This window comes from Molothrus ater, chromosome 25, assembly GCF_012460135.2.
Source record: "Molothrus ater isolate BHLD 08-10-18 breed brown headed cowbird chromosome 25, BPBGC_Mater_1.1, whole genome shotgun sequence".
Taxonomy (NCBI): Eukaryota; Metazoa; Chordata; class Aves; order Passeriformes; family Icteridae; genus Molothrus; species Molothrus ater.
The window spans coordinates 1,832,380-1,855,267 of record NC_050502.2 but is presented as its reverse complement, the minus strand read 5'-3'; the positions used below and the strand labels follow the sequence as shown (position 1 = coordinate 1,855,267).

Genomic DNA, 22,888 nt, shown 5'->3' with positions numbered 1-22,888 from the left:
TGGGGCAGGCTGGCCATGGGGACAGAGGGGATGGAAATTCCCTCTGGGAGAGGGCTTGGGATGAGGCTGAGCCCTGTGGGGCAGAGCTGGGGGAAGCCCAGGTGTGGGTGGGGATAAGGGGTGAAGTGGCCCTGGCCCCACAGGGCTCCCAGAGGGGCTGATGCTGCCCCAGGAGCTTTCCCATGGGAAGGACCAAGTGATGGAAATTCATTGCATCAATGAAATTCCGTCTCTTTTTATTTTTTGTCCAATGGATTACTTATGCTGCACCCTACTGGGGGATGTTTCAGCCTGTTGCCACAGCAATTGGTGTCCAGAGCCAGGTAGCCCCAGGCTGCTGTTCTTTCATTCCTGCTTGCTGTCCCTTTGTCACCATGTTCTGGTGCCTTTGGAGGAGCAAAGCCAGCTGAGAATTTAGCCAGGCACCATCACCTGGGGCATCAGGCTATGCTCAGCACAGGCTGCTGTTGGAACCCTGGGTGCTGAGAATTTCAGACTTTCTGTGCTGCCAGGCACTGACCCCCAGGAGAACACTGCATGGACCTGAGGCTGTGGAGAAGCTTCCAAAATGGAATGGTAGAACTGGGATTGTGGGTGTGGAGTTTGAGTAGAAGTGTGTGATATCACAGGGTGGGAAACTTAGAGTTTAGGGTTTGGAATACAGTAATATAGATAAAGCAAGATGGAGGTTTTAGGGCAGAGGCGGCTCCTTCTTCTCCTCCTTCTCCATGGGTTTGGGTGATTTTGTGAAATTGGATAAAAAAGCCCACATTTCAGGCCATGGGAGGTTGGTTATTGGGTTAAAATTAAAAATAATTTAGGTGTCATTTCTTAATTGGACAGTTTATCCTTAAAAGGCCTTGTAGAGAGAGACAGGGCTCCATTTTTAGTTTGTTAGAGTGAAGTGCTGTAGAACTCAGGGTTTGTGAGACTGTGACAGAGATAAGAACTGATAAACATCTGAGTCCCAACATGAAATATCATCTCACACATTGAATCCTGACCTTGGCAGAGAAAAGTAGCAAAGAACCTGCAGCCTGCAGGTAGTGGAGAAAGGCTTGTGGAGGCATTTTCCTGCAGCAGAGAGGTGCTGTGATGTGTTTAATCTCTCCCTGTCCCTTTTCTGTCTCTTCATTGCCCAATCCTCCTTGGAGAAGGTTGAGTTTATAAAAAGATGTTGAAATTATTGAGAAGGCAAAATGTAGGAGGGGAAACTGAGTCAGGGCAGTGAGGACGTTGCCCCACGCTTTTTGTGTGTGGAAATCAGAAAAACAGCAACTTTCACAGACACTGCAGGGTTTGATTTGCAGCCTTGGGAGAAGCTTGGATTGATGTAAAAATACAATACACAGGCATTAAGTAGAAAAATCATAAACTTATGTTTCTATGGTTGTAAGTAAGAATCTGCCTTAAGTAAGTGGGAAACTGGATTGATAAGATGGTGAAGGGTTTATAGTGTAGTAATGTAATAGTACGGAGTAGGTTGGGAGTTTAGAAGTTATAATAGAAGCATCTGTGTACATGTGAGACAGAAGCCACTGGATAAAATTATCCACAGTGCAGTAGAATTAAGTAAAGGTGATAGGTTAGAAAAGCAAAATAAACCCTGTAACAACTGTCCATTGGTTTAGAAAGTTCTATATTGCCTTGTAACAAAGAAACTTGTGATTGCTCTTGAGCTATGGCTGCCTGCCTGCTCCTCTAAAATCTCACAGCCTCTGAGACTGATGTTTACCTGAGCAATAAATCATTCTTAGCCCCAAAAGAGTCCCACCCCTCCATTAAAAGCAGTGACAGTGATACTGGGAGGCAGGACTGAGGGTCCCTCTGGTGAGGGCTCAGTGCTGAGGGTGTGCAGGGCCTGGCCAGCCCCAGCCTCCTCAGGACAGGCTCCTGCAGCCCAGAGCAGGGACAGCCACTCTAAAAAGAGTGCTCCACTGGTGATGCCTTTTTGGGCTCCTAAAAACAGAGGCTGGAAAAAAATCAAGAGAATAAAAAGCAGTTCAATTTATTGAGGGGCCTTCAGGTACATTTTGGGCAGAGGAAACCCCCCAGGGGCTATACCCAAAATGGAGATGGATTTGCACACTTTTATAAGTTTGGTCCATTTGCATATTGGGGGTTAATCTGCCAATTACAGCTTCAGCTAATGAAGTCATTTAGCTCAAGTTTGCTCCCCCAAGTCACTTTTGTTTCCATCCCTGGGGCCTGAGGCAGTGAGGTGTCCTTGATTGCCAGGCCTGGAGAGGAATTGTTGTGTCTGCCCCAAATGGGAAAAACACTCTATAAGGAGTTTGGAGTTATACACCAAAAAATTACAGGATTACAAACAGATAGAAACTATAAAAGCTGAACTCCTAAGGCATCACAAAGAGAATCTCAGGAGGAGAGGATTCCTAGGAGAGCTCTGCTGCCACTGCCTTGCTGCAGGACTGGAAAACCTGCAGAGCAGCCACTCTGAGTTTCCAGCCAGGGAAGAGCTGCAGTCAGAGTCTACACTAGGTAAACCTAGAATTAGTCTCATGAAAGCTTGGTTAATCAGAACTCATTTATGGGGGGGTGAAAAAATGAAATACCATAAAAATGAAAATAATGAAATAACCATAAACATATTATTTTCTAAGAATCCACTTTGTCCTGGAAGAAGTACAGTTGTTTAATTTCAACACATTTCATTATTCTTTCTATATTAGATTTCTTTTGATCCAGAAGGGTTTTTTTAATCCTGTTTGTATCTGATTTTGTCTTTTTCTAATGGAATCACAACATTTTCTTCAACTCTGATGAAATTATTTTGACTTTTCAACTTGTTCAATAATTCACAGCATTTATTTTCACTTTTACTTGAGTTTCCAGAGTTTCAAATCCCACTGTTTTTCACTGGAAACCTTACTCCAGGAGCAAGCAGCTTCAGAGTGTGTTTAGCAAGGCAGGTTATTCACAGGGATTCAGCCAAGAAAATACAGATGGCTGTGTGTGACCTGGCTGCCCGACCTCTGTTTATGAGCAGTGAGGAAATAAAGTCAAATTTAGAGTACAGTTCATCTGCCAGGGCAGCTGAGCCATTTCTGCAGCTCCAGAGGGTGGTGTTTGACATGCTGCACACACTGAAATACCTGGTTTTCATAGAAACATAGAATTGTAACATGGTTTGGGTCAGGAGGCTCATTCTACCCCCTCTCATGGCCAGGGACACCTTCCACTGTCCCAGGTTGGTCCCAGCCTGGCCTTGGGCACTGCCAGGGATCCAGGGGCAGCCTCAGCTGCTCTGGGCACCTGTGCCAGGGCCTGCCCACCCTCACAGGGAAGGATTTTTTCCTAAAATCGAATCGAAACCCATTATATTTCATTATTTGAAAGATGTATTTCATATCTCTTTCATTATTTGGTGTTTCAGAGATTTTCTTTGGCTGGGACCACACAGGAGGGAGCAGGAGGAGTGGCCAGGCCCCAAACTCTGCTCCCCCTCACTCAGTGTGAATCCTTCAGCTGCCCCTTCAGTGTGAGGATGCTCAGTGCTGGTGCTGAGCCCTGGGACACTCGGGGAGCCCAGAGCCAGCCCTGGGCTCAGGGGACACCACAGCCCTGGGCACAGCAGCTCCCCTGCCAGGGGAGCCCAGGAGCAGCCCTGACCTGAGTGGGCTGAGCTGGGGCTCAGCCAGCTCTGAGATATTGCAGGTATTTGCATTTATTATAGAATAATTCATATTGATTTCTATTTATAATTTATCTTTATTTCTAATATTTGTGTTTATATTTATATTATAATATCTTACATTATATTATAATATATTTATATTATAATTTATATTTATTATAGAATGGTTTGGCTTGGAAGGGACCTTCAAGCCCATCTCATTCCACCCCACCATGGGGGACACCTCCACTGTCCCAGGTTGGTCCCAGCCCTGTCCAGCCTGGCCTTGGACACCTCCAGGGATCCAGGGGCAGCCCCAGCTGCTCTGGGCACCTGTGCCAGGGTCTCAGCACCCTCACAGGGCAAGATTTTTTCCTAATATTTAAATGTATTCTCTGTAAATTTTCAATTTAAAGTTTTTCCCCATCAGTGGGACTCAAGGGTGACAGCTTGGAGGGAGGCCACCCTGTCAGGCCACCCCAAAGCAGCTGTCCTCAGCCCTATGGGCTTTGTAGGAATGTCAGGTAGGACATGGGAGGCCTAGGGAGTGGGGGACAGAGATGGACCTCAAACTGTCAAGACAATTTAAGTAGCACAGGTGTGCTACTTATTTAAATATTCAATTTAAGTAGCCCTGTGTGCAGGCATGCTGCTGGTGTCACACATTGTGGTATTTTTGGGGTCCCCTGTGGCAGGAAGGAAATGATAAATCTGACTCCATGTTCTTAGAAGGCTAATTTATTATTTTATGTATTTATATTATATTAAAGAATGCTATACTAAAGAATAGAGAAAGGATACTTACAGAAGGCTTAACAAGGTACTAATTACAACTCACAACTGCTGCCAGGGTCCTGACACAGCTGATGGTGATTGGTCATTAAGTAAAAACAATTCACATGAAACCAATCAAACAACCACCTGTTGGATAAACAATCTCCAACCACATTCCAAAGCAGCAAACACAGGAGAAGCAATCAGATAATTATTGTTTTCATTTCTCTCTGAGGCTTCTCAGCTTCCCAGGAGAAGAAATCCTGGCAAAGAGATTTTTTCCAGAAAATATGACAGTGACACACATAATGGCTTTAGGGATTTTAGGTAGCACAAATGTTTGATGGCAAGCAGTATGCTTCTGCAAACCCCATTTTGGGTTGTATCTCAGCCCTGGGGTTGGGGAATTCCTGTTTCCAAAGCCTGGACAAAGCCTCAGGTACAATTCAGTGACAGGAATGTGGGTGTGTGATGCTTTTGAAGGGAGTCCCAGCTGTAATTACCTGTAATTACCTGTGAGTCCTGTGTGATGTCTGTCACCCCAGGGCTCTGCCATCTCAGGAACACTGGAGCAGTTGTTTTTGGGCAGCTGACTGGTGTCCCACAGTCCCTGAGCAGGGTTTGCTGCCCATTGCTGGTTTTCAGGAGCTATTGGGCTCTGTGCCTGGAGGTTGGCATGGAGGAGAGTCGTGATTGCATCTGGCTTTCCTAGAGCTTGGGGTCACCCTGGATCTCTGGGAGTCTTCCAGGAGCTGTGGCAATGGAGAATACTCCTGCATATCTGCATGCACAGACTCGATAAAACTGCAGAAAATGCTGCTGCTCTGGTACTGCACCTGGAGAGGTGCACATGCAGCTCTGTGAGCTACCCCTGCCTCCCTCTGTCTTGGTTTGAAAAGCCAGATGTCTGCCAAGGAAGGCAGGAGGCTTCCTTGAAATGGAAAATGTAAACCACCCCCCTCTGAATGATTGTAATTTTGAAATTAAAACGCTCTCAGGCAAAGATATGGGAACAGGAATAACTGTTCTTTACTAGGAAAATTAAAAATACAAATAAAGTAGTACAAACAAAAAACAAACAAACCACTGCCAGAGTCAGAGCAGGCCCTGCCCCTTGTGTGTCAGGGGGTGGCATAGCCCCATCCCATGGGGGCTCAGCCCTCCTGCAGTGCCAGCTGTGGTTCTGCTGGAGCAGGGATCCTGCACAAGGGGGGAGTTTTCCTCTGCAGCTCCAGGGCTGCTGCAGATGGGCCTGGGCTCCCTCTGGCAATGCAGGGCAGCAGAAGCTGCTCCTCTGGGAATGCACTGGGCAAAGGGCTGCTGTGCTGGTCCAGGCTCAGATTGTACCCAGGTAGGAATGCTTGGCTCCTCCCCTGGGCGGAGCATCTCCCCATGGGATGATGGGATTGGATCAGCCAGGAGGGACAATCAGTGGCCTATGGACAGAAGATAATTAATAATTGATGGCCCATGAACACAAGAGATCTCCTGGGGAGAGGATGGGCTGTGGGAGAGATAAAGAAAACTGCCCAATGAACAGAGGATAACTGCCCCACCTCTGACAGATGGTGATAGAATTCACACTCCCAGCCACATCTTGCAATGTAAGACACGGCCTTATAAGAAAGATTGAGACAAAGTTTTTAACAGGATCTGTTGCAATAGGACAGAGGGTGATGGTTTTAAACTGAAGGAGGGTAGATTTAGATTAGTTACCTAAAAAACCCATTGATGGTGTTGATGCCTGGGTTCAAGTTGCCCAGAGAAGCTGGGAATTTGCTGTTATCTCCCTCCCAGGCTGGGGGAGGGTGGCTGGGGGCAGCCTGCTGCCTCTTCCTTGGCCCAGGTTTGAACCTTGCTGCTCCTCACTGGCTGCACCTGCTACCCTTGAAGCAGCGCTGTTCATCTGCTGTGGGCTTCTCAAAGGGTCCTCTGAGGAATAGCAATTTACCTTTTGATACTGGGCAAGGGGTTTTCAGAGGAAAATCCCTTCTAGTGAGAGACTGACTCTGTTCTGCTGGAAAATCAGGGCATGGAATTGACTTCTGCAGTGCTGGATCCTGACATCAGCAGCTCAGCAGCTGCATCCCACTCCAGGCTGGACCCTGACACTCATCAGCCCCAGCACTGCAGGGCTGCTGCAGCTTGCAGTGGGCTTTTCTGGTTTTCCTCTGCAGTTGGGGAGATACCTCACCGCACCAGTGGCTGCTGGCATGGCTCTGCAGCCCCTCCATGCCTGAAATGATCCTCATGGAATTTGTGTTTGCATGGGATTGCAAGGACAGGCTTTGGGGGACAGTCTGGGGGTCATTTGTCCCCTCATCGTGGGAGGTGAGCAGTGTTGAGTTGCTGTAGCTAAAACCTTGAAGACAGAGGCAATGCCAGGATCTCTGCTCTTACCCTAGCTGCCCTCAGATCCAACAAGAAATGGCATTGTGTGGGTGACAGTCATGTGGGGACACAGCACAGTCACTGCTTTTGGAGATGTTAATTGAGCCAGCAATGCTTCTCTCTTGAGCTCTAGCCCTGGCTTTGGAAAAGGAGAGGATTTTCCATTTGGCAGGGCATGGGGACCCCTCACAGCACTACAGTATTGCCCAGTGAAGATCCACTCCCAGTTTGGTCTCAGAGAGAGGTTTCTGCCTTTCTGAGGGCGATTCCCTGGAGATCCTGAGCAGGGATGCTCCTTGTCCTTCAGGGGGTATAAGATGCAGACAGGGACCAGGAAACACCAGAAATATCAATATCCCTCTCCACCTGGCTGCTTCAGGAGGCTTTTAGTCTGGAAGGGACATTGTCAACAAGGGCAGTGATGGCAGTGACAGGCAGAGCCAGCTGGGCACAGGCAGCTCTTGGCTGTGCCCCAGGGACAGATGAGCTGCCCTGGCCCAGCAGCTGCAGGGCTGTGCCAAGCCCCTGCCATGGGGTGCCAGGTCCTGCCTGGAGGGGGTGCAGCCCCTCTGCCCAGTGAGCCCCAGGCCCATTTCTAGCTGGTCACTGTGAAATACAAAGCTGTGCTTCGTGTCAGGTACAAACAGGCAATGTGTGTATTTGTGATTGTGGTATGTGTGGAGACCCACCATGGGACAGTTATAAAGACCAATTCTAATAATAACTGAGGAAAGTAAAGCATGGAAAAAGGCCTTTGAACCCATCTTTTGTTTACAATTAACCTTCGTTGATTTAGGAGCATTGGAATTAAAGCGTTAAGGATGTTGCTCTTTGCTTGTAGCTAAGCCTTGAAGAGTTTTGCAATAATAACCTTTTGGAGTATAATTTTAGAATATTGCTTGTATCCTTGAGACTATAGCTCTGGAATATATATAAAGGAAACATGCTTATCTCACACCTTAACAAAACAGTGAAAAACAGCTTGAGAAAGGAAGATGAACATCACCTCAAGGATTAATAGTTTCAACCAAGGGAAGCTGGACATCACTGTTATGAGATTTATAGTCCTTGCAATTAAAAGGTGGACCCACATCTGGAGAGCTGGACCTCACCACATGGGATTTCTTCCTTCTTTTGGAAACTGGACCAGCACCATCTGGGGATGCTCCTTTTGGGATACATCCTGAGAAAAAATAAATCACAATAGTGTATAGAATTGTGACGTAAAAATTGGGAATAGAAACTGCTGATGAGTAAGAATTGGAATAGAAACTGCTGAGAAATCTTATGAGTACCCCTATAAATACCTGTAAGCCTCAACTATCGGTGTGCAGTTGGAGGGAAAACTTCCCACACTGTACCCAGTGCTGTGTTGCTCATACTTTACCATATTAATTAATAAATTGATTGCTGCTTGAACATTGGCCTAGTCAAGCTTCTTATTTATAACATCACTTTGCCAGGCAAATGTCGGGCATTAAGCAGAGCCCTTGAGCCCAAGGCCTCCATTCCCTGGGAGCTTCCTTATCATCCCAGGCAAAAGGAGAGCCATGGTGACTCTGTGGGGACTCCAGACAGGCCCAGCAAGCCCTCAGCTGGAGAGGATGAGGTGTCAGTGCTGCCTGTAGGAGGAAGGCTGTGGAGGATATGAGAGAGGAGCAGCAGGGAGGGGAGCCAGAGAGGAGCAGTGCCCTGGGCCAGGCACCTTCAGGTGGCTTTGCTGGAGCAGTTTGGAGGAGCCAAAGCCTCAGGGTCGTGGCAGGGGCCATTAAAGGGCTGGGGGGATCATGCTGCAGGTCAGAGAGTGGCATGTGGTGGCTCAGCATGCCACCCTTGTCCCCAGGGTCCCCTTGGTGTGTGTAGAGGTGGCAGCAGGGGCTGCTCCAGAGTCACTGGTGAGGATGACAGGATGAGGATGTCACCAGGGGAGGTGACAGTGTGTTCTAATGGAGCATTCTCTGCTGCTTGCCTTTGCAATCCCCAGGAGAAGATTGAATATGCCTTCCTCATCTTCTTTGCCATCGAGGCCATGCTGAAGATCATCGCCTACGGCTTCCTCTTCCACACGGACGCCTATCTCCGGAACGGCTGGAACGTGCTCGACTTTTCCATTGTGACTCTAGGGTAAGGAAAAGTGGGAAGGCTGCTGCTGCTCAGCTGGTGCCAGGCCTCTTTCACAGCCAGTTTTTGTGGTGATTACAATGTGTTTGGGGACACCTCCTCGACTAAGTTCATGGGCCCCCTGTTCCTGCTCTGACATCCCCTGGGATCCTCTCTGTTGGGAAAAGTAATCTACAAACACCAGAGGTTTATGTCCAAAAAGGAGACAGAGGAGTCCTTTCTGGCTTTATTCCAATAAAGGGAGAGGCCATGGGGCATTGCCCTGGGATCTCTCACATTTTTGGAGGATGCAGCCTCTTTTTTATCTTAATTTCCTGGACACATTTCTCTTCTCTCTTTCCCCATTGGCTGAGAGGCACAAACTTCCCATAACACCTGAGGTACTTGAGAGGTACAAACTTCCCAAAACACCTGATACCGAAGATTTCCCAAATATTTCCCTCTAATGTCCAACCCTCCATTTTAATTTTTAATTTTTACAGAATTTAGGGGTTTTTCTTCCCCATTGTTTCTTTCATCTCTTAATGTCTAATTTCGTTTATCAGCAAACCTAAAGTTTATTTGTAAAAGCAAATATCTTTTTCCATTCATCAATCAGTGGAATCCTTCCCATTGTTTCTTTTATCTCCCAGTGCTGGTTTTATCTACCAGCAGACCCACAGCTTGTTTGTAAAGACAAATCCACTATTCCTCTCACTCTCTAACTCTAATTTCTTCCTGTCTTGACTCCTCCGTGCCTCATGGGTCTCCTTGCCTGGGGAAAGGGGGTGGTGTGGGGTCCTCCAGGGTTTGCACATGGGCTGGGAGCTCCCTGGCTGTCAGCAGTGGAGCTGGCCTTGCCAAGAGCTGGCTCTGGGTGAGGCTGAGCACGGCTGGCAGTCCTGACCTTGCTTTGCTGCCTGCAGAGCTCTGAACCCTTAGCTCCGATTTCTCACCCTCCATTCTCACACCCTTCTCTTTTTTTCTTGTCCTCCTTTCTGCCTCTCCTCCTCCCTCCCCTCCCTGTGCCCTGGCTCTTTCAGGCTCATCACCATGACCCTGGAGCAGGTCAATGTGAAGCAGGCAGGGCCCTCGGGGGGAAAAGGCGGCTTTGACGTGAAGGCGCTGCGAGCGTTCCGCGTGCTGAGACCCCTGCGCCTGGTGTCCGGAGTGCCAAGTGGGTGCCAGTCCCTGCTGCCACCCAGGGCTGGGGCTGGACAGACCCTCTGGGCCTGGCCAGGCTGGGGGGACATGGGACAGGCTCCTTGGTGTGGCTGGATTGAGCCCAGCCACGAGGAAGGTGTAGAGGGGGCACGGGTCCTTGCTTGTTCCTGCAGCTGCTGGTTGTCTGTGGAATTTGCAGGCAACCCTGACAAGGGAAGAGATGAGAATCTTGACTCCATGTTTCAGAAGACTGATTTATTATTATATTATATTATATTATGTTATGTTATGTTACGTTACGTTACATTGCATTACATCATCTCATATCAAAAATGCTATACTAAAACTCTACTAAAGAAAGGAGAAAGGAGACATCAGAAAGCTAGAAAGGAATGAATAATTAAATCTTGTGACTGACAAGACTCCCAACACAGCTGGGGAGTCCAGCCACAGGGAAGGTGTAGAGGGGGCACGGGTTCTTGCTTGTTCCTGCAGCTGGTGGTTGTCTGTGGAATTTGCAGGGAACCCCAACAAGGGAAGAGATGAGAATCTTGACTCCATGTTTCAGAAGGCTGATTTATTATTTTATGATACTACATTACATTACATTATTTATTATTTATTATTTGTTATATTTATATTATATATATTATATATTTTATTATATATTATATATAATATATGAATAGATGCTATATATAATATAATATAATATAATATAATGTTAATATCTTATTTATTATTACATTACATTATATCTATCATATCATATCAAAAATGCTATACTAAAACTATACTAAAGAAAGAAAAAGGAGACATCAGAAAGCTAGAAAGGAATGAATAATAAAATCTTGTGACTGACCAGACTCCTGATACAGCTGGACCTGTGATTGGTCGTCAAGTAAAAACAATTCACATGGAACCAACCAAAGATGCACCTGTTGGTAAATCATCTCCAGACCACATTCCAAGCAATCAGATAATTATTGTTTCTATTTCATTACTGAGGCCACCCAGCTTCTCAGGAGAAAAATCCAAGTGAAAGGGTTTTCCTAAAACTGTCAGTGACAGTTGTCAGCCCTGGGGAGCTGCAGGGTGGCACACACCTGGCTGCCGCCATGGCTCAGTGGCACTACCTTTGGGTGGCCAGGATCTCGCTCTGGTTCCTCAGAGCAGGAATCTTCTTCTGTAACTCATTAATACAGCCAGGATGAGAGCAGCAGAACAAAGGGAGGGGCATGAAGGAGCCTTCAGCACTGCCTGGCTCTGTTGTGCTCTTCCATGTTCTTTCCTGGTAGGTAGAAGTGAAATAGGGGTCTCCTTGAGCAGGTCTCATAAGCTCTTGGAGATCTATATCACACCCAAGATAGTTCAGCTACCTTGGAAAGCATAAAATCAGCAGGATGGCTTCTGTGGTAGTGTTGGAAACAAAAAAGTTTTAATAAAAGGCAAAATAACAAAACTCTTTACAGAGAAAATCCAAACCAGGTGCAAGAGGTTCTTGCTCCTGGTAAAATAACTCACAAAACCGATTATTTTCTTTGTTCTCTTCTTTTTCTACTAAATTGCTCGGGTGGCACTTTTTGGCTCCTGTCCAGTTGGCTATCCCTAAGTTTGAGGTGAAGTCCCCCAGGTCCTATGAAGTGTCTTTTTCACTAATTGAGGAGATAAACTTCTGGGCTTTTTTCCTTTTTAAGGAGACAAAGGATAATTTGTCACTCTGTCAACAAGGGGCACATTTCTACATAGAAGAAAGGATTTCCTCCTTCAGAGATCTCAGTCCTGCCCGTGCCCCTCTTCCCTTGGCAAGGGGCATTTCAAAGGCTGCTTCTTGGTGGGCTGGCAGGGATACAAGGTGCACCAAACACTGTTTAGGAAGTGGTTGACCTGCTCTCCCTTCATCTTTGTGCAGGCCTTCAGGTCGTCCTGAACTCCATCATCAAGGCCATGGTGCCCCTGCTGCACATCGCCCTGCTGGTGCTCTTCATGATCATCATCTACGCCATCGTGGGCCAGGAGCTCTTCAAGGGCAGGATGCACAAGACCTGCTACTACCTTGGGACAGGTGGAGCTGTGCTGGGGAGGGCAGCAGAGCTGTCTCTGTGTGGTGCTGTGAGACCTCAGGGACTCTGTGTTTGGCAGAAAGTGTGGTCTGGCCAGCATCAGGCCTGGGAGTGTGGCTGAGGGATGTTGGAAACAGCACCCAGCTGGGTGTGAGGGGTGCTGAAAGGGCCCTTTAACTGGTTTGAGCTATACAAGAAAAAAGCCTGGAAAAGTTCTGTTCTTTTCCCTCTCTCATTTTTCATCCCTTTTTTATTTTTTGGTTTTGCACGCTTAGAAACACTGATCTGTGGCTTTCTGAGGTTTTAGCCCAACTCTCAACACATCAATCCTTTCCCTGAGGCACAAGCAGCTGTGAGCAAGCCCAGCCCTGGAGCACATGGGCTGTGGTGTCTTCTGCCTGCACACAGAGCAGAATGGAGCTGAGCAGGTCTTGAGTTTGTTGTTGCTGAAATGGCCCCCCAGGTATTAAGAAGTCTTTTTTCTAAGCCCCGTGCTCGAGGAAGAAGTCGAGATTCCTAGGCTCTGATTTTCAAGGTTGTTTATTTTCTCTTATGTATAACATTCTTTCTCTGACCTGCTGAGATCTTTCCAGCAGGTCGGTTCGTGGCACACTGACTGCCCTTGGGGTGGTGTTAGCTTTTTATACTAAAAATTACGTGTGCTTAATTTACAATAATTTTCCAATACCTATCACCTATGTTAGACAGTCTGTCTCTATTTTAAACCAATCTAAAAGTGTCACCATCCCAGCAGAAGATGGAGGACAAGAAGAAGAAGAAGGAGAAAGACAGGACATGCCCAGATTCCTCCATATTGCTTCTTGAACCCCCATTCTAAAAACTTCAAAATTCTACTTTTTTGCCTTGTGATAAATTCGCTATCATTCTATTCAAACCTTTGTGGCTTGTAACTCTTCACACAAAGTTGGTAATTGTTTCCATGGATTAAAATCAAAGGCACAGGTGTTTTTTACTCTGTGCCAAGGCATCTGAGCTTCTTTCCAGGGTCTCCAGTCTTCCAGGGCAGCCCGAGGAATGTTCTGGGCTCTAACAAGCAGGGCGCAGTTTGGAGGAGGAGAAAGTGTGCGCTGCTGTGTTGAGCCTGACCTGCAGCTCACCCCATGGCTTTGCTCCCCAGACGTGATTGCCACGGTGGGCTCAGAGAAGCCAGCCCCGTGCACCAGCTCGGGCCACGGGCGGCACTGCAGCATCAACGGCAGCGAGTGCCGCGGCGGCTGGGCCGGGCCCAACCACGGCATCACCCACTTCGACAACTTCGGCTTCGCCATGCTCACCGTCTACCAGTGCATCACCATGGAGGGCTGGACAGAGGTCCTCTACTGGGTATGTGTGGGCTTGGAAACACAGGGTCTGCCAAGGAGGGCAGGAGCCTCCCCTGAAATGGAAAATGTAAACCCCCTCCCTCTGAATTGTTATAATTTTGAAATTAAAACACTCTCAGGCAAAGATATGGGAGCAGGAATAACAGTTCTTTACTAGGAAAATTAAAAATACAAATAAAATAGTACAAAAAAGAAAACAAACCACTGGCAGAGTCAGAGCAGTCCCTGCCCCCTGTGTGTCAGGGGGTGGCACAGCCCCATCCCATGGGGGCTCAGCCCTCCTGCAGTGCCAGCTGTGGCTCTGCTGGAGCAGGGATCCTGCACAAGGGGGGAGTTTTCCTCTGCAGCTCCAGGGCTGCTGCAGATGGGCCTGGGCTCCCTCTGGCCATGCAGGGCAGCAGAAGCTGCTCCTCTGGGAATGCACTGGGCAAAGGCTGCTGTGCTGTGCCAGGCTCAGATTGTGCCCAGGTAGGAATGCTTGGCTCCTCCCCTGGACGGAGCATCTCCCCATGGGATGATGGGATTGGATCAGCCCTGCAGGGACACTCACTGGCCATGGACAGAAGATAATTAATAATTGATGGCCCATGAACAGAGGATATTTCCTGGAGGGAGGATGGGTTGTGGGAGATAAAGAAAACTGCCCCATGAACAGAGGATAACTGCCCCACCTCTGACAGATGGGGATAGAACACACACCCCCATTTCCAGCCTATGACAACAGGAGACTGATCCAGCTTCCACCCTGTGAACGGGTATGGGCCAGCACAGCAATGACTGGTGGATGCTCCTCCAGTAAAAACCATGTTTTGCAGTCCTCAGGAGACAGTCATGCTGAAGCTTAGGCTTGGGGCTGATGTTTAAATCTGCCCCCAAAATGTTTGGGTCTGGATGTAAACCAGACACAGAGTTCTAGGCAGCTAGGCCTTGGAGCCAGGTTTATGTCCCACCATCCCAAGTACTCTTTTGGAGGGAGCAAAGATCCCAGAGGCTGTTCAGGGGCTCTAAGTGGAAACAGATGGAGGACAGTGCCTTCAGAGTATTTAATCTGCATCTCTCCTTGCCAGGTTAATGATGCCATGGGGAATGAATGGCCCTGGATCTACTTTGTCAGCCTTATCTTGCTTGGCTCCTTCTTTGTGCTCAACCTGGTGCTGGGGGTGCTCAGTGGGTAAGTGCCACCCTATCCTTTCTGCCAGCAGAGGAGTTTTAACTGCTTTCAACTATACAAGAAAAAAGCATGAAAAAAGCCTGGAAAACTTCTGTTCTTTTCCCTCTCTCATTCTTCATGTTTTTGTTTTTGTTTTTTTTGGGGGGGCGTTTCTTTGTTTGTCTGTTTTTTGTTTTGCATGTTTAGAAACACTGATCTGTGGGTTAGTTTTTGTGTTAGTGTCCATGGCTTTCTGAGGTTTTAGCCCAGCTCCCAACACATCAATCCTTTCCCTGAGGCACAAGCAGGGCACGTGGGCTGTGGTGTCTCCTGCCTGCACACAGAGCAGATGGAGCTGAGCAGGGGCAGGCACCCCATGGCTGTGGCTCTGGACACTCCTCACCTCCAGTCCCTCCTGCTGTGAGCACACACAGTTTTCTCATGGCCAGCCTAAGGAAAACATCTCTGATGAGTGCAAGGCATCCAAGGGAAGGATTGTTAGTCCAATTACTGCTTCAGCAGTCTCATCCAAGTACACCAATGAGCTGTCATCAGTCTGTTATGACAATCTAGGCCAAATTCAATTAGTGTTAATTCCCTGAGTAGTACAGTTAAAACCTGACATGTTACACTCAACCTACCATGCATTGCTGTGGGACTGCTACCACCCCAGTTTTGTTGCTGGGAAATATGTGTTGTCCTGAGGAGTGAGGGGGGCTTTTCTCCTCAGGTCTGTGTAGGGTCAGGGTCTTTTCTATATGTTTCAGTCCTTGTTTGTGCAAGTGGATCACACTCATCACCTTTATTAGTTCACAGGTTAGTTACACCTTAATTACTTGGATTTGTTAGGCTTCTTTTATGACAAGAACCATGCCACTGTAACATTAAAACAAATTGGGTGTAACCAGAACTAAAACAAGTTTAAAACACAAGATAACCCATAGGAACCTGATGCTTGTCTAGAGTTGGCTGTAACTGCAGGACAAGCTGGACTATAGTCACCTGATCCTGGAGTAAGTTGCTGGCACGAAAATGTTCTGAAATGTTTTTACAAATCCAACTAAATTATGTTTGACATCAGGAAAATTATTGTTATAGTGTCTGAGACCTGTTAGTAACACATGGCAACACCAGCATGGCTGGGCAGCAGGTCAACAGTCCTGCCAGAGCCCAGAGGAGAAAAGAAATTAATTGAAAGAGAGCAGAAGAGTGGGCAAGGACAATGGCAGACCTGTCCTTTCCATGTTACCATGACAAGAGTGTCCTGTTTACCTGCCCTGTGATGAGCTCACCTTCTCCACATGGAGAGCTTGGGGCAGGGTTTTGCTCCCCAGGTGGGTGAGACCCCACTCTGATGGGGAACTGTCCTGGCCAGGTGTCAGTTTGCCTGTCCAGCTGAAGCACCTGCAGTGAGAAGGTCCCAAAGAGCAGCAGTGGTGGGGAAGGAGCCCTGCCTGCGATCGGGCAGCTGGTAGGACCTTGCCAAGAAGGAGGAAAATCCCTGGAGCAGTGTAGGGGCAGTGCTGGTGTGTCTTGGTTTGAAAAGCTAGGTGTCTGCTAAGGAAGGCAGGAGCCTTCCTTGAAATGGAGAATGTAAACCCCTTCTCTCCAAATTATTATAATTTTGAAATTAAGGGGCTCTCAGGCAAAGATATGGGAACAGGAATAACTGTTCTTTACTAGGAAAATTAAAAATACAAATAAAGTAGTACAAACAAAAAAACAAACAAACAAACCACTGGCAGAGTCAGAGCAGGCCCTGCCCCCTGTGTGTCAGGGGGTGGCACAGCCCCATCCCATGGGGGCTCAGCCCTCCTGCAGTGCCAGCTGTGGTTCTGCTGGAGCAGGGATCCTGCACAAGGGGGGAGTTTTCCTCTGCAGCTCCAGGGCTGCTGCAGATGGGCCTGGGCTCCCTCTGGCCATGCAGGGCAGCAGAAGCTGCTCCTCTGGCAATGCCCTGGGCAAAGGCTGCTGTGCTGTGCCAGGCTCAGATTGTACCCAGGTAGGAATGCTTGGCTCCTCCCCTGGGCGCAGCATCTCCCCATGGGATGATGGAATTGGATCAGCCATGCAGGGACACTCCCTGGCCATGGACAAAAAATAATTAATAATTAATGGCCCATGAACAGAAGAGATCTCCTGGAGGGAGGAGGGGTTGTGGGAGAGATAAGGAAAACTGCCCCATGAACAGAAGATAGATGCCCCATAGATGGGAATAGAACACACACCCCCTTTTCCAACCTAAGACATGGTACAGGGTGTTTCAGGGCTTTCCAAGGCCTGGCCTGGCACAGAGCTGTGGCTCCTGAGAGTTCCTGAGCTCCTCAGGCCATCCGCTGAGTCTCTGGTGCTTGCCTTGTCCCAGCGAGTTCACCAAGGAGCGCGAGAAGGCCAAGTCGCGCGGAACGTTCCAGAAGCTGAGGGAGAAGCAGCAGCTGGAGGAGGATTTGAAGGGCTACATGGACTGGATCACCCACGCAGAGGTCATGGACAGTGATCGGGCCAGGGGAGAAGGTACCAGCTCTGCTTGCTCACACACCCTCAGCCTGAGGGTTGGGTTCCTTATGCTGACACCTAGAGAGGCAAGGTGGGAGTCTGAAGGAGTCACAAAGACTCATTTTGCCTGAAAACCCACAAAAAAAACCTTTGACTTCTGCAGGACAGTTTCTTCCTCTTTTTTTTTTTTTAATTTCCTGAATGATTTGGTTGAATCTGACCCTAACTAGCAATAATTTATCCTGATTGTAAATGTCCATTTCAACCACAGTGTTTAAAATTTGCAGACCACAAGCAAGGCCTGAGTCTCCTTTGGCAAGAGGGGCTGAAAAGGCCATGAGGAGTGTGTGCCCTTGGTGTGCAGGGGTACAGTCAGGGCCAAAGCTCTCTCACTAGGAGATGCATTAATTTCTTGCCATCACCTGAGGGTTGGGTTCCTTATGCTGACACCTAGAGAGGCAAGGTGGGAGTCTTTGAAGAAGTCACAAAGACTCATTTTGCTTGAAAACCCATGAAACAAAATGCTTTGACTTCTGCAAGACAGTTTCTTCCTCTTTTTTTTTAAAATTTCCTGAATAATTTGGTTGAATCTGACCCTAACTAGCAATAATTTATCCCTGATGGTAAATCTATTTCAACCACAGTGTTTAAAATTTGCAGACTAATGTAAAAGCAGGCAACCCCTTGTCAAAGGGAAGAATGATGCATTTGACTCCATGTTCTCAGAAGGCTAATTTATTACTTTATTATACTATATTATATTAAAGAATAGTATACTATACTAAAGAATTCAGAAAAGATACTGTATGCTAAAAAGATAATAATGAAAACTCCTGACTCTTTCCAGAGCCCCAACACAGCTTGGCCCCAATTGGCCAAAGAGTCAAAACAACTCACACCAGAATCCAATGGAACAATCACCTGTGGGTAAACAATCTCCAAACACATTCCACATGAGCACAACACAGGAGAAGAAAATGAGATAAGAATTATTTTCCTTTTCTCTGAGGCTTCTCACTGCCTTTCAGCTTCCCAGGAGAAAAATCCTGGCCAAAGGAATTTTTCAGAGAATGTGAATGCCACAGCAGACCACAAGCAAGGCCTGAGTCTCCTTTGGCAAGAGGGGCTGAAAAGGCCATGAGGATCATGTGCCCCTGGTGTGCAGGGGTACAGTGCAGGGCCACAAGCTCTCACACTAGCAGATGCATTAATTTCTTGCCATCACTTGACAATTTCTAGGGATTAAAAGTGGCCCAGGGAAGGAGGTACAGGCATCTAGCCAAAAGCTCAGCAAAGCCTGGGGAGTTCTACCACAGAGCCACAGGGTTTGCTGTGCCATCCTACCTGGTGAAAGCACTTTTGATGCCTCCAGCTGAGTGATGTATGTGTGCAAAGAGCCTTGGGAAACAGTGGGACAGATAAAACACTTCTTCCAGAGCTGTGGCCCATGTTCTGTTCAGCCTTTGCTCAGATCCCAGCTGGCCCCAGTTTTTCCGTGCTGGGATACTTGCTGCTGTCCCTCTCTGGGCTGCTGCTGCTCCTCCTGCAGGGCAGGAGTTTCTCATGCCTCGTGCTTGGTTTGCACCTCACCCTCAAAGCCTTCTGCCCAAACTTTGGTTGCTGACTCCCTGGGATGGCACTGTTGGTGGGGATTATTCACTTCTGAATAATCCCACTGCTGACTCCCTGCCATTATTCACATTGCTTGGTGGGGAAGCTCTTCCTGGTGTACTTTGGAAGAGGTTCCCTCCCACATGTTCTTCCCAAGGGCTCCAAGGAAAGCCTGTGATGTCATTCCCTCTAGGTATGATGCCATCGGATGAAGGAGGGTCAGAGACAGAGAGCTTGTATGAAATTGAGGGCATGAACAAGTGGATTCTCTTCTTGTAAGTATGCTCTGAACCATCTGCTTGTGGGCTTCCACTGTCTCTCACCAGCTGGGCCAGGCTTTCCTGGTCAGCCCCCAGTTTTTGGCAGAGAGACAGGGACTGGTGCTTGGGGGAAGATGCAAACATTGGGGTAGCAAACAGGGAATTTGGCTATGGTACTGGCAAAAAGCTCCTCAAGGTGGACAAAGTCTTTGCTGTGGGACCAGGCTCCCAGCATCCTCCTAAGGCTTGTGCAGCACAGTGTGTAATTTAGGACACTACAATTGCAATTTTCTCCTCAATTACAGTGTAATTTGCAATTACACTGTGCCTGCAAGCCCCCTGTGAGAGGGGCTGGAGCCAAAATTGAGCCAGGAGGGTGAATGAGCTGCAGTGCCTGAGTGACTGCACTGAGTTCCAGGTGCAGGTTATGGTCCTCATCCCTTTCCAGGGAAGGAGCAGGGGTGGCTTTGTCCTGCAGGCACAGCCCAAGGGCCTGGGTCTGGCCCACTGCCATCTCTGCTGATCCTTTGCCATCTTTCCAGCCGTCAGTGGAGGCGTTGGAACCGAATGTTTCGTAGGAAGTGCAGGGATGTGGTGAAGTCCAAGTTCTTCTACTGGCTTGTCATCCTGATGGTGGCACTGAACACCCTGTCCATTGCCTCTGAGCACCACTTCCAGCCAGAGTGGCTGACACAGGTGCAAGGTGAGCAAAGAGCCTGAGAGAGAAGGAGGGCCCAGGACACCCTGGTGCCCCAGAGAGCTGTGTGAGCTCCTGCTGTAAGTGCACAGCCACACTGGCACGGCACAGAGGCTCTCAGGCACACTCAGAACCTGCACTGAGCGTGTGTGTGTGAGCCCTGCTGTCATACAGCTCACACTGAGCACGCTCAGTACTCTCAGGGACATGATCTGGCATGGTGAACACACACAGAGTGTGTGCATTGGCACCTCTGCACACATGGCATGCAATCATGCTGTGCAGCCACATGCATTTGTGCATGCAGCCCCACTGACTGCACCTCCCCACACCCCCAGAGCACAGGTGTGCACACACACACAGCTCAGCCCCATGTACACACACAGAGCTCACACTCAGAGACACACAGAGCACAGGTGTGCACACACACAGAGCTCAGTGCCGTACACACAGACACCCAGCAGCACGTGGAGCACAGGTGTGCACATACCCACACACAGCTCACACCCAGAGGCACACAGAGCACAGGTGTATCTCAGCCCCACATACCCACACACAGCCCACGTGCCCACCCTGCATGGTCTCGTGTGCACTGTACAAATGTGTGCTCACACACACAAGCATGCAGCTGCACATCACCCTCTCATCTTCCTCCCCCTGTGGTCCCCAAAAAGCTGCAGCTCAGGGCTTGGTGTGCCAGAGGAGGGTGAGCAGCACTGCCCTCCTTCCCTGGCTGCCCAGCCACGCTGGGTTGAGGTCCCTGCTCTGACAGGCTCATCTCCCACCCAGACAATGCCAACCGTTTGCTGCTGGCGCTGTTTGTGGCCGAGATGCTGCTGAAGATGTACGCGCTGGGGCTGCGCCAGTACTTCATGTCCCTCTTCAACCGCTTCGACTGCTTCGTGGTGTGCTCAGGCATCCTGGAGCTCATCCTGGTGGAGCTGGGCACCCTGTCCCCCCTGGGCATCTCCGTGCTGCGCTGCATCCGCCTCCTCCGCATCTTCAAGATCACCAGGTTGGGGAGGGAGCTGGGTGGGTGGGGCTGAGCTGTGTGCGTGTGTGCACACCTGTGCTCTGTGTGCCTCTGGGTGTGAGTGTATGTGGGGCTGAGCTGTGTGTTTGTGTGTACATGGGGCTGAGCTCTGTGTGTGTGCACACCTGTGCTCTGTGTGCCTCTGGGTGTGAGTGTATGTGGGGCTGAGCTGTGTGTTTGTGTGTACATGGGGCTGAGCTCTGTGTGTGTGCACACCTGTGCTCTGTGTGCCTCTGGGTGTGAGTGTATGTGGGGCTGAGCTGTGTGTTTGTGTGTACATGGGGCTGAGCTCTGTGTGTGTGCACACCTGTGCTCTGTGTGCCTCTGAGTGTGAGCTCTGTGTGTGTACGTGGGGCTGAGCTCTGTGTGTGTGTGCTCAGTGTGCCTCTGGGGGTGTGTGTGTATGTGGGGCTGAGCTGTGTGTGTGTGCGCACACCTGTGCTCTGTGTGCCTCTGGGTGTGTTTGTGTGCACACCTGTGCTCTGTGTGCCTCTGGGTGTGAGCTCTGTGTGTGTGTGTGTGTGTGTGTGTGTACATCTGTGCTCGGTGTGCTGCTATGTGTGTGTGTACCTGGGGTTGAGCTCTGTGTGTGTGTGCACACCTGTGCTCTGTGTGCCTCTGAGTGTGTTTGTACCTGGGGCTGAGCTGTGTGTGCATGCACACCTGTGCTTTGTGTCCCTCTGGGTGTGAGCTCTGTGTGTGTGCATGCACACCTGTGCTCTGTGTCCCTCTGGGTGTGAGCTCTGTGTGTGTATGTGGGGCTGAGCTCTGCATGTGTGTGCTCAGTGTGCCTCTGGGGGTGTGTGTGTATGTGGGGCTGAGCTCTGTGTGTGTGTGCGCACACCTGTGCTCTGTGTGCCTGTGGGGTGTGTGTGAGTGTGTGCATGGGTGTGTGGAGCACACTGGCTGCTGGCAGCTCAGGGTGCCCGGGCATCCCTCACAGTTCTGGGGCATCGCTGTCCCCAGGGGAGGCTGCAGTGAACAGAGCTGGGGGCTGCTGGGCAGAGAACAAGGCCAGGCTGGGGTTTGTGTCCAGGACATGGTTTGACTGGGAGTGGGACAGAGCTGAGGCCCCACTCTAGCTCTGGGTTCTAGGATGTTGTGGGTGGGGCTGCTGTGTATTGTGTTGTATGGAAATATTGTATGGAAATATTGCTGGGAAATGTCCTGATGAAGGCAGGAATGATGAATCTGACTCTATGTTCTCAGAAGGCTATTTTATTACTTTATAATACTATATTATATTAAAGAATACTATACTATACCTAACTAAAGAATACAGAAAGGATACTTACTAAAATGCTAAAAAGATAATAATGAAAACTCCTGACTCTTTCCAGAGTCTCAACACAGCTCAGTCCTGATTGGCCAATGAGACAAAACAATTCACATCAGAAACCAATGGAACAATCACCTGTGGGTAAACAATCCCCAAACACATTCCAAAGGAGCAAAACACAGGAGAAGCAAATGAGATGAGAATTGTTTTCCTTTTCTCTGAGGCTTCTCAGCTTCCCAGGACAAAAATCCTGGGTGAAAGGATTTTTTCAGAGAATGTGAGTGCCACACCTGTGGGCCAGGACTCCTCACTCTTCTCTGTGGCCCCAACCCACTGTGTGTTCACCCCTCTTCCCCATCCTGCTCTGTCCAGGCAGCAATATTATCTTGCTTGTCACACCATGCCTGCAGCTTCATTTCTGCCTCCTGGAGCCTGCATGGAGCAATCCCAGAGCCCAGCCTGGGTCCAGAGTACCCCTTTTTGGGCTGCTGGCACATCACCTTGGTCTGTTTGGCTGGGTTCCCTGTGCCTGCCTCGTCCTGCCCACAGCCCTCCCCATCTTTCACCTCCCACATGTCTCTCCTCTTCTCAGGTACTGGACATCTTTAAGCAACCTGGTGGCTTCTCTGCTCAACTCAGTCCGCTCCATTGCTTCTCTGCTCCTCCTCCTCTTCCTCTTCATCATAGTTTTTGCCCTGCTGGGCATGCAGCTCTTTGGGGGCAAGTTTGATTTTGAGGACATGGAAGTGCGGCGCAGCACGTTCGACAACTTTCCCCAGGCCCTCATCAGTGTCTTCCAGGTTTGGGGCAGGGGGAAGGGCAGCAGGGGCTGGGGGTGTCCCCTGGGCTGGGGGTCTCTCCAGGCAGGAGTTAGGGCTCAAGGGGATGTG

At 49.0% G+C, this 22,888-nt stretch overlaps 1 protein-coding gene across 1 annotated transcript in view; it reads left to right on the top strand.

Annotated features, from left to right (window-relative positions):
• Positions 1–22,888, top strand: part of CACNA1S (calcium voltage-gated channel subunit alpha1 S) — a 61,477-nt gene that overhangs the window by 6,674 nt on the left and 31,915 nt on the right. Inside the window, 10 exon segments of the mRNA XM_054517261.1 lie at positions 8,787–8,926; positions 9,946–10,079; positions 11,979–12,131; positions 13,268–13,473; positions 14,540–14,643; positions 16,988–17,136; positions 18,923–19,004; positions 19,532–19,692; positions 20,476–20,701; positions 22,591–22,798. Of these exon segments, the coding sequence (XP_054373236.1) occupies positions 8,787–8,926; positions 9,946–10,079; positions 11,979–12,131; positions 13,268–13,473; positions 14,540–14,643; positions 16,988–17,136; positions 18,923–19,004; positions 19,532–19,692; positions 20,476–20,701; positions 22,591–22,798 (1,563 nt within the window).